Raw genomic sequence first — 12,832 nt, forward strand, 5'->3', positions numbered from 1 at the left:
TACAGCAGGGCATCGATTAACCGACTCAATTGGGAGATAAATTTCTTTCGATAATCGATTTTTCGGTTAATCGGTCTGAGAGAATCAAATTTTTAATTATGTCATAAATCGATTAGAAATTAAGCAACTTTCTGACCGGGATAGTTTATACGTAAGCGAATACACACCTGATAATAAGGAAATTGCGATATAAAAAGTTAGACGTTTTTAGATACCCGCTTAATTTTGTTATCGATTCGAAAGCTTTTTCTTGAATCAATGGGCCTGATATTGGTACCTCAATGCTTTGCTTTTATAATGTCCACTTGTAAATACATTGCGTCGTCTAATTTATCGTCACTTGCTGTTTTTAAGCCTTTACGGGAACGAAAATTGCTCTCATTATCTAATTTGTATTGAAAGTTTAACAATTTCGTTTCACTGATTTTAGTGTTACTGATCTTGAATCTTCCAACATTATATTCTGTTGCTAAATCTGAGGCAGGTACATTCATCTTTCTTTTACGTTCAATAATGTCTAATATTATATATATATATATATATATATATGTATATGAATACAAATAGTATATAACTATTATCTAAACGCATAGGTGACGTGCAGTTAAAAATGCATTATGAGTTCGATCATTTTTACAGGTCATTTTAAACGTCTAGTTTAACATGTTTCAAATTGAACGTGTAAATAGTAATCTAAATTTTGGTTCATAGTTTATCGTAATACGCATAAATCAAATGTATCTTTCGTTCAATTAATTTTTTATAAATGTATAGAATTTGAACGAATGGAAGTAAATATTTGTATCTATTTTCTTGATTTAAAGGTAAGAAACGAAAGTAATCGAAGGTTAATGTGGAATAAATTTAAAGTAATAAAAGGGTTAGAATTAGAGCTTTCACTATTTACAGGTATCCGAATATTTGAATACTCGAAGTGGGTTACAGTACTTGTATATTCACAAATAATGTTTACTTATCGTCATCGACTTCTAGTGTATATAACGATTATTATTTTTAGTCGTTCATTTGCAATATGGTACTATGTATTTACTTATGTATACGTGTAGCTTTCTCTACGTGTTATCGTTACCTCCATATTCATTTTCTTGTATAAAAGGTAGCGATGCAAATCACATTTTGAGACATACGTTATTGTTGCATATTCATATTTTTACTTCAGTGACACTATTGATAACAAATTATAATGACATATCGTTATTTCGATTTATTGGATAAATTATTACATAAATTAATACCGTTATTTTATTAACGATTAATATAGAAACCTATGATTATCGGTGAAATAATTATCAGTGAAATGATTGATGGCGATGTAAACGTGTCGGCGAATCTCTATGTCGATGGAAACATTGTTAATGAGTGTCAAGAAACATAAACATATCGCAACGGCTGCTAGTTTCTCGACAATTAACAATGTATTGGAGGTTAAATTTTTTGAAATAGTGTGGGAGACAATATTTTGATTTTTACGTGTTAAATGTACGTATCTCTCAGAATAAAATTCGTATTTGATTCTTTTCAATAAATTACATATACCATCGCGACGTAATTGAGTATGGCAATAATCTACCGAGATAGATTTTTTCAAAACAAAATGCGATATTTGTGAACGAATTTTTGCAACGAGCAATTTAACATTATCTTTAAATAAACATCTAATAAATGTGCACTCATATTCAGTAGCAGCAAAAAGTAAAATCCTAAAGGAACGACGGTAAGTTAATGGATTGATAATGATAACAATGATGATAAATAATAAGAATATATTTACCCATTTATTATATTCAGGTATGGTGCATCAATTAATAATAATTCCGAAGATTTGTCAGTAATTGATATAAGGCATAAAAGTAGTAGTGATAGTAGTAACAACAACAACAACAACTACAATAACAATAATAATAATAGCAATAATGAAAAAAAATAATAATATAAATTTTCATCGAAAAAAGGATAGATTTGAAATTATATCTCACTCGAAAAAATGGTAGCAGTTGCAAAACTATCTTTATCGTTTGTATCAATAGAGGATTTACTATATGAGAACATTAGAACCAAATTGTAAAGTGTCATCTTATGAAACAATTTTAAAGAGAATTGGATTATTATGTACAGAAATAAAATCTAAAATACAAATAGCACTTGATAAAGAGATGTTTGTAAGTTTATATAACGACTTTTGGATATTCCGTTCTCAGGAATCATATATTACAATTACGTCATGTTTGAAATATCTAATTTCAACCTCGTAATAGAAAAAATGGAAAATACTCGCAAACCGCAGAATTTAGCAAATCGTCTTCAAATTTATACAGATGTCTGAACATTAAACGATAAAGTTGTTGCAATTGTTTATGATAATGCTCAGTTTGCACGATAATGCTGTCAATTTGATTGAAGAAGGTATCAGAAGAGTTGCTTGTTCCGCTCATATTCTACAACTAAGTACCAAAAAAGGTTTAAGCTTAAATGAAATTAAAGAAGTTTCCATCAGTCATTTCCGTCATTCTGTTTTAACCACACGGTCCCTTGAGAAAAAAATAAGAACAACTATATTTGCAACATTTAAAACTTATTCAGGGTTGTCCAACCAAATGGAACTCTGTATTTTATAAATATATGTATGAAACTGTTTAAGAATGAATTGCAGTTACTTCGGTACTTTCGGACAGAAATATAACAAAACCAGGATATAACTAAGAAATTAGAAATGATGAAAAGTGATTGGATTCTGTTAGAAAGTGTAACAAATATCCTAAAATCAATCGAAATAACCGCTGTTGTTCTTTGTTCCAAAGAGACTGTAACATTATCAATGATACGCTCTAGTGTATGATACTTAATATTGTCAAAAAGTATTTGGTAATGACAATAATTGTTATGCCGTAACTGGTTTTAAAGCCACAATTGCTTTAGATTTATCGTCTCGATTCCAATTGGAGTGGAATTCCGATACAAATAATGTAAATACTTATCATCTTTTACAACTACTAAATCCTTGATATAAAAACTTGGAATTTGAATCGAAAAGATTTCGGTATGAAATTCGATAAAGAATAAGGGTCATACTGCAAGGTGTATCGGATAATAATCCTAAAGATTTAGAAAATTCTAAAAGAACGGCATTAAATTCTATATGTTCAACAGAGAATAATCAGGAACCGCCAATTAGTGCATTTGAAATGTATATTTAGCGGAATCACAAATTGATCAAAATTTTGATCGCATAAGTTGGTGGCAAACGCGAAAAAATAAATTTCCCAAAATTGTACACATAACGCAAGAATATTCATGTATTCTGGCATCTTCTGCAAGCGCAGAAAGATTTTTTCTGATCGCAGGAAATATAACTGCGGAAAGATCATGTTTGTCTTCAGATACTGTAAACAATCTGGTTCTCTTTTGTATAAAAATAGGAAATAGTAGCAGCAATAGTAGTAGTAGCAATCATAGTTGCTAAGTAAAATATTATTAAAGATATTTTTTCTACTTTCTTCAATTTTAATCCTGTTTAATTATGTATGCTTTTTGTTCTTTTTACTCAATACTTGGATAAAAAGAGTTCCATATTCGAAATATCGAGAGAAAAGAACTGAATTCGAATACTCGGATACTTGGATTTAAGTCCGGATATCCGTGTACTCAGATCCGGATTTCGAATCCGACTTTGAGTTATAATAGTGTTTCGGATACTTGAATATCTGCATCGCGAGAGTCTCAGTTGGAATAGAGTTCTCTTGGTGTTTACATAACTGTAATGTTACCTGAGACATTAACATAAAGATTCTACGAAAATGTCTTTCACTCACCTTTTCCCCGCTGTCGCTGGGTAGGTAGAATGTCAGTACCGTAAGGAAGGAAATTCCCATACACGGAATAATAATGTTCACAGTGTAGAAAAGTGTTTTTCTCCTCATCGTTATATTAAAGGTAATATCCAGGTATGGCTCGTCGCAACAGGTGTAAAATTTTTCGTTTCTACAAAAAAAAAAAGACGTAAACGTTGCGGTTAATTTCTGTTAATAAATCTGCAAGAAGGATAAAATGAAATTCCTTTTACAGTTTCATGTTTTGTGAATGAAAAAAGAAAAAAACAAAATTTATATTTATTAAAAATATATCTGCATTCCTCGCCATGTTCACTTTTCTCCAATCATTAAGTATATTATTTTGAACTGAAATTGAAGATACAGATTCATTTAATATTTTATATTCGATGTAAGTTATGGAGTTGATAAAAAACGGTATCAATAGATTCTTTGTATCGACTGAAAAATTTTGTAAAATGAAAGTATATATTATGAAGCATTGAATTAATCCATTTATTAATTTTCAAAAGTAAAGTAAAATAGTTTTAAGAAACCTAGAACATTCTTAACAGCCAGAAATCTTTAGTGAGCATTGTTAAATTGGTGGCACAGATAACTGTCTAAAGAAACAGTAGTTTCTCACATTTTTGAGAAATATGAGTAAAAGGTGTCGATACATTTAGATAAGTATTTGGTAAACTTTGTATAAATGTATACTCACCGTACAGCAGGCACTTCTAAAATGTCCCATTCCACTGACATGTAGAACTCAGAAAGGTCGACTCCGACATCCACCACGTTGCTTTTCGATTTCTCATCCATGTGCCTTAGATCGACCTACGCGAAACAAAGGAAGCTTTTGCATTAGCATCTTTCTTTATCGAAATTCTGGTTAAATTAGTAATTGTCATGCCCACGTAATTTACTTTTTAAGAACAAACGTGCAGCCTGGATGCTTGGAATTGTTTCTTTCTTTTACTATTTAAGAATACGAATGATCTGTTCGATATCATTTAATTATTACGACGATTAAGTTTACCACTTACACAGTATGTAAATAACAGTTAATGTCTTCGAAATAGGGTGTGACAGATACGTGATCGATTGCGTTTTATTTACGGTGGTCTTTCTTACAACGGTTATGGCATTTTTGTATTGTTAAAATTAAAATAACGAATAGCACGAAAGGATGAGGATCAACTTAAAAAGTTATAATAGAAAGAATAAGTTTCGAATATACAGTTTGAAATCTTGCAGATCTATAATTTAATATAACAATTTATTACAATAATTATACTCTTATAAGTTTTAATATTTGCGCAATTATTGAAAATATAGTCTCAATAAGGTTCAGGTTAATGCAATTCTCGACTTTTAAATTATTTAGAATTATATTTGATACAACATGCTAGATTGTATAATACATTTCGTATTAAGCTTCTACGTTAGAATTGTTCAAACTAATATTCACATCTTTGCTGCAGTTGAATTCTGCCAAATGAAATAAGTTACTATTAAACAAGCAGAAGTGTCCATTCCCTAAAACGCAATGATAACCAACACCCTACTTTAAATGGTTTCGAATTAACCAGTTATTGTTGTAATCTGTAATAATTTATATTAATCTACAAGTTTACTTTTACATTCTGTGTAAAATTCGTGGGATCGGAGTAGCGTATCAACAATGATTCGTTTCGTGACGTGATTCCTGGTGGCTGCACGTTCGTGATTACGGGCTAAGTACGAACAATAAATTCTGAAATGAAAGTTAAAGTGCATGTCTCGTGATGCACTTAGTGTTCGCAAAAGCGCAACGGGAGCAAAATACTAATAATAGTCTGGATGAAAATGGACCATCCAATCATGAAGGCCCGGAAAGAATCTAGAATCAACTATCAGCGGAATGTCCTCTTCAACTATGCCTTCGCTTTCAACTATTGTGCAGCATGACGAACAAACAAAGTCGACACTGAAAAAATCAAACTAATCGCTAAGCAGAATCCTAATTAATTGGAGAAACGAATGGTCTCGCCAGGTAATTAGTTGCATCAACGTGCTCCTGATGTAGTCATTTTCGATTCTCGGATTATACACACACTTAACGAACCAAGCACCGTGACAAGGATATCGAAGATGGTATAATATATAATTTCGATGATTTCTCAGCGTTCGATTTGATCTCTTTTGCGCGAGCTTTTTCTCTAAGCGATTTAAAGCAAATGCTTCGAATTTAAGCGGTAACTTGGATGCGCAATACCGTGCAAAATATTCGTGTTAATCTTTATCGACGTGTAACACGATGAGTTTACAGTGAATATTTACATCTATATACAATAAGAACAACTAAAAAGAGGAGAAACATGATCATCGCGTCATTGGACTAACTATAGAAACTCGATGAATTTTGTTTAAAAATACTTGGTATAATAGTTATTAATAAAAAAAAATAGTAACTTTACACAGATACTAAACGTATTTTTTCATTACATTTTAACAATTAGAAGTAGATATTACGGATAACACCTGGTTAAAAGTTAAAAGACAAGCACAAATATTTTTCAACCGAATAATATAAACAATTATCGAAAGAGATATTAATAATAAGTAAAAATATTATTTATAATAGTTAAATCAATATTGATTGAAATGAAGAAATAGTTGAAAATTTGTACTGTATTTTAAACAAAATTTTTAATTTACCTTTTAAAATCAACAACGTAATCTTAAGCATTCGGATACGTATGAAAAATAATAAATACTATTTTATATTTTTGCACGGTATTGATGGTCGCTAATTGTTTAATCTCTTGAACGTTGCACATTCAGAACATTTTTGTATGCACGTAAACAGTGCACACAAGCATAACTTCATACATACAAAAGTATCGACAGAGATTTCTGAAGCAACGATAATACACAAGAACGTCGCACAACTAGCGCAATATACAGTAATAATTGTTATGCATCTGCTTGGCTATCGGCGTTCAATAATTAAATACAGACGACACTGGTTTATTTCGGAATTGCAATGAAACTCGTGTGATGTACAATGTGAGAATTGTCGGTAGGTGTACTAAATATGAAAAAACTGTACATTGTGTTTGTATCGGTAAAACGTTGGAAAATACATAATCTCTTTTTAATGGGAAATTTTTAACAGGTATCACTAATGCATACCTCTAAATGAAAAGTTTCTACTGATGTCGTATAATACAAGAAAAAAATTAATTATACACCGTGATAGAAGTGTTTGTAAGAACGTAATAACACGCTACGATTGTGTATTGCATAAGTACACTTGGTTTAAACGATTCTGTTTATACAACTCCAGATGTATAAAAGAAGCGAGGCTTCTAATTAATGGAACGTGATTGGAAAATTAAGCACGACTTCTATGATTATTTCGGTTACTTCGATTGTAAAGAGAAATTGAACATTGTAAGAAATGACTAGTAAATGAAATCTATAACATTTTCGCTAGAAACTTTTAACTCTGATCACAATGTCTAACTGTTGGTATTCTAAAATTATACAAACTATCCTACACATAAAATACAAAATCACGTGGAATTAGGCAGGAAATTTTGACAATTAAATTTCACGTTATCCATGATGAATGATGTCTGTTTTACTATGGCCAGCTACGTCGTTCACAGTATTGTCTTGATAATACAGAAGCATTTCGAAAGTAACTTTATCTACACACTTTTCGCTAATTATAGTTTACCCTTTGTTAAATTAGTAATTTTGTTGTATTTCTTTCTTCCTAATGTATCTAATAATGTAAAATCAATGTATATTTTCGTTTTGAAAACTTAATTTTCAGTAGTAACGGTTTACTTTCTTTTTCTACGTTTTGGCGATTTTCCTATTCCTTTCAGGAAACGTAAACCAAAAAATATATTGCACAATATTTCAATGTTGTTATAATATTCTAATATTTGCGTGATAATAAATCAAGAAACTAAGTAATGAACTACAATTAAATTAAATGATTTTTCTAACATTTTTTCTATCGTGTTCTCTTTACTGTTTCTACCGACTTATATTATTTTGTCAAATATAGTTTGTAATTTATGTTTCCTGGAGAAGTCAACAAAATTAAAAGAAAAGACAAATTTTCATTCTAGACTATTATTTTTGTGTTTACGAAATCGAAATGATGCTCCAACTCGAAGCTGTGCCTTGCGAAAGCAGTGTATGGATTAGATTGTCTGAAAATATTGTCTTTATGCGTATTTCAATTTGTTCTATATCCTACTACGATTCCAAATTTGTAAATGTTGTTCATCAGTTTTTATAAGTTGGTTCTTTTGAATGCTATTCCAATATTAAATATTTATGACGGTTTTTTAATTAGATTAGGAAAGTCTTGTACATGAAAAGTGATACAAATTTTTTCAATCCATCTTCTATTATCTGGTTGTCCTTTTTAATTTGGTTTAGAACTGTTATTATAAGTGTGACGCATATGTTTTTTTAAAAATAAATTACAAGTATTGAGGTTATTAATATATTACGTGACGTTAATTTTTAATAGTACAAATAATTATTGGTTATCAATTTTACCATTGAGTTCAGTTTTTCATTTGATATATTTTTTTTTTATTTTTTAACACAACAATGTGCAATTTTTAATATTTTGTGAATTATAAATATCTTTAATCACACCGCATGGAGGATAAAGACAAATGTTATAGCGTTTTATTAGAAGGAGATAGAAGTAATTTTATGATATCCAAACCACGAGTAAAAACTGTATTTATAGAAATATATTTCTTTTAAGATAAAAAGCTTTTTTCGTAACGAATTTCACAACTTCTATTAATATAAATAGAAGAGCTCAGAATATATGAGCATATGGTCGTTAAATCAAACAAACGCTATCAATATTATTGGTTATTCAATCAGGTATCTAGAAGTAATTTGTGTTTCATTTTCCCAGAAACACAAGTGATGTATTTTAAAATGTAATATTCTGATAGTTCTGCGCGATTATACGATGACAAAAACTTTACTATTGCTAACAGAAAATCTTACCTACTATTTTTAATACGATTAATTTTTGCACTTATAGTATGTATTCAATCTTCATTTATTCTTACGAGGATATCAAGTTACTAAACATCTTAACCCTTTAGTTCTTTAACAGCCTATATTATAATCGGTATATTCTTAATTTTTCTGAATTAAATTTAAACTACTAAGTAATTTGTCCGAACGATAAAAATATGTCTCTTATTTCTGGTTTTTCGAATTAGTCGCTTTACATAGATATATTTGAATACAATGCTTAGAATTTCAATGTCATGCAAGAATTTTATATGGACCGACCAATGATCCTCAGATTTTTGTCCTATTATTAAATATACAAGTAAGAGGAAAGAGATTTGCCGTTAGAATCATGAAAAATGAAACCTAGAATTTTTCATCGAATCGATACCGTAAACGAAACGGTCAAAATATTCAAAATACATTTTCTCCGTATATTTCGTGGAAAAATTTGGAAAGCACTTTTATCTCAGGCGAAAGCACTTGGAGCTTGGCAATTGTGCCAAATGTCTTTTTTGGCGCCTGCAAATCTTATCGATTGTTTTCTTTCGTAACTTCAGAATATATCCAAGTCATTTCCGCATCTTCGTTTTATTTTATCATGCACATACAGAGTGTCCCATTTCCAATCTTCTTACACATTTTCCGAAGTTATTAATTATTAAGAAAGCGATTCGAATAAAAATTAGTTTACTTCGGTATCATATTTTCTTCGAAGCACAATAATGTACGCAAAGATTTAATACCTATTTATATATATTTAATATCTAAAAATGTTAAATGAAGTAGCAACCTTTTTCGTCTAAATATTGTTATGTAAAGAAATTAGGTCGAAAATGAAGTAAGGGAATGCAATAATACAAACTAGCTCGATATGGTGATCGTGTACGTGGAATGTTTAAATAATATTTATCATGTCTCCCAAAATTTATTCACAGACGACTTTTCTTAAAGTTTTTTACTTTATTTAGCGTCTGATGGATTATAAAAATATTAAGTAATATTTCATTTCAAGGTTTTGGTTGTATGAATTGTTAAATAAAACTTTTCTTGTAAATGCAAGAAGGAAATCGTATCAACTGTGGTAAATCGAGATTTAGCAGAGATTAAAAGAGTCATTAGTGATCTTAAATGTGTCTATTCTTTGAATATAAAATTTTATCTAACGTTTGTTAGTGTTATCTTTGATTAACAAGCACTCAATACTCCCAATGACTTGGCAACGTGTCGAGGAAAGTCGAAACAGAATTAAAGATATAAAAACACATCAGAACGATAATAACTCGAAGAAAAGAGAGCACATAACATGTAATTCAATTTCGTTCGATTTAATTTTATTTGGTATATCTAAAGTAATACTCATTTCCGTTAAAAAATTAAATTGCCATTTAAAATCTCTCTCAGATGAATACATATCTGTCTTTGTTACATAAAATGTTGACCCTAAGAAGATGTACATTGTACAAATATTATACATCTATAAATAGTCAAATCATGTGATATATATGGAGCAATTAATATTGTACATACGAAATAATCAATTCAAGTAGTATTCTTTTGTAGAAAGAATGAAATTGTAATGATAATTTGAATAATCGACTTACTGGTGTACGAACTGTCAAATTATGGACGTTCAGTGTACTTATAACAAATTTTCAACAGTTTTTCTGCAAAGAGTACAATCATAATTGTAATACAAAACATTGTTTTAAATAAGTAACAATTGCAAAGACAATTGTATGTAACAAATATTGAGAAAAGGGAAAATTATCGAATCGATGACACTTTAAGGAAGAAAAATGAAAGTAAAAAATTAATTATTCTCTTTGAAGTTCAGAAGAATCATACATTCTTAAAGATCGGGCACGAGAAGAAATATCTCTCAAAATCAACGAATTGACAATGTTAGAACACACATGGTCATAGACTCACACGTACTTTCTTTCTATCATCCGATAGAATATACAATATACAATTACCTACGTACATAAAATCCATATTTATGAGTTTTCAAACTCTACAAATACAACAAACATGAATTTGTATTTGGAGTATCGACTTTCTGTCCCTTCAACATTTACATAGTTATCTCAACGGACAATGGACGACATATTGCATTCGAGGAGATAAAGATATGAAATATCGACTTTATTCGTCGATAACAATAATTCATGCATGTAGTACTAATTGATAGTGGTATACAAATATGAATTTCAATGAATAAAAATGTATGAAATTCTATTAGAAAGTCTGCATAGGGAAGTGATACCACGGTGTGCATTTATTTCAACTCAATTCTAATACGTTATAAATTGCCTACGATAAAAATCGCACTGAAAATACACAGAATATGAATATAAAGGATATATACAAACATATGGGCATAACTTCTGCGTTAAATTCGGCATATAAAATTAATGATCGAAGTTTTGTAAATATTTATTCTATTTGAGTTTGTTTGTTTCAGAATTATAAGCTAAATACCGTTTTGTATTTCAATATTTCTCGATCTAGATTTAGCAGTGATAGAGTATTCACAGGAGATATTTTCTACTGAAAATATTAATCGTTGCAGCCTTTGCATCTGATATAGATACAATTCTTTACTTCTCTTTTTTTCATGTTTTCTCACTTCTCAATTATTTAAATGCTATCGATATCCTATTGATCGATCCAATTGAGGAATCACTCTTTCAAATTCTACAAAGAAATGGTCCAATGATCCCCTCCAATTTTAATATGCTTTTGCAGAGTTATGGAAGACAAATTTCCATTGCAATGTGTAAAATATTAAATGTAGACACTCCATAATTGTACACATGCACACACACACATTAAGCTGTATACTTGCACTATGTATTAGTCAAATGTTTAGAAGGACTTTTTCATTATTTTTATGTGTTGCATTTCTTTCTTAAATTATGTTACATGTATGTCTACATGTTTTGACATACATGGTACATTTAGAGAAAAGAAGAATACTTCCAAATAAAGTAAATAGTCCAGTTAGAAACTGTATCATGTCGTCGTGTAAATACAACATTGAGGGCATGAATGATTGATGTAGCTAAACTCTAGAAACGGCTCACGCAAGAAACATAATACATAAATCATTTTATATGGAATTTCATTTTTAGAGTAATGACAAAATTTATGCCTCACAGGAGTATTCCCAATAGTATCGTGTCCCAGTTTCTTCTTGTATAAGAGACGACAAATATTATAGTTAATATAATAAAATAAAAATAAATTTGGATATATAGAATGATTAATTAAACTTGAAGTTTTTAAACCACAATTAAATGATTAGCTAACAAAATTATTTGTACTAATCAAAAATATTTTTGCAAAGAGTTATTATATTGTTATATTCTGGTTGAAGTTGAACCTTCTTGCGCATTAAACATTGTAGACAAGCAAATACTTTAATAACTAATGAATGTTTGCATAGAAGAATGGCTTTTCTAAGAAATTGCTGTTCATTTGATACGTTATTGTCGTAAATATGTTCATTTGGTAATTACAGTTTTATTTAGTTTTCAGACACAATATTTAAAAGTTTTATTTTAAATTCTTCGAATTTACTTATTAGATGATTCCATATTCTCTGCATTCTCCATAGTACCAATACATTGCATTGTTCGTGAAGACACTGCACTCTCTTATTTTTTATGTTTTCCATCACTCTCGAATGTATTATAGTGTATCCAAATATTAGATGATATTTTTCTTTTCAATTGATATTTTAAAAGATAACATTTTTGAATGTTACGCGATACAAAATCTCTTTTCATAAGTAATAAAAAAGAGAAAAGAAATTATTTATAGCCGCATTTCTTCTAGATACTCTGCAATCTATTTATTCGTGCATTTAATTTTTTCGTATAACTCATTCTCAGTGGTTTTTGGTGTGTAATTAAGGCATTTTTAGTGAAAATCCTTCATTTGGA

General features: G+C 29.5%; 1 protein-coding gene across 1 annotated transcript in view; it reads right to left on the minus strand.

Annotated features, from left to right (window-relative positions):
• Positions 1 to 12,832, minus strand: part of Nachralpha4 (nicotinic acetylcholine receptor alpha4) — a 387,449-nt gene that overhangs the window by 75,573 nt on the left and 299,044 nt on the right. Inside the window, exons 6-7 of the mRNA XM_076314742.1 lie at positions 4,552 to 4,667; positions 3,831 to 3,999 (exon numbers count right to left, since the gene is read on the minus strand). Coding sequence (XP_076170857.1) covers positions 3,831 to 3,999; positions 4,552 to 4,667 — 285 coding nt within the window. The remainder of the gene's footprint in view (positions 1 to 3,830; positions 4,000 to 4,551; positions 4,668 to 12,832) is intronic.

The sequence above is a fragment of the Ptiloglossa arizonensis genome, chromosome 6, assembly GCF_051014685.1.
Source record: "Ptiloglossa arizonensis isolate GNS036 chromosome 6, iyPtiAriz1_principal, whole genome shotgun sequence".
Taxonomy (NCBI): Eukaryota; Metazoa; Arthropoda; class Insecta; order Hymenoptera; family Colletidae; genus Ptiloglossa; species Ptiloglossa arizonensis.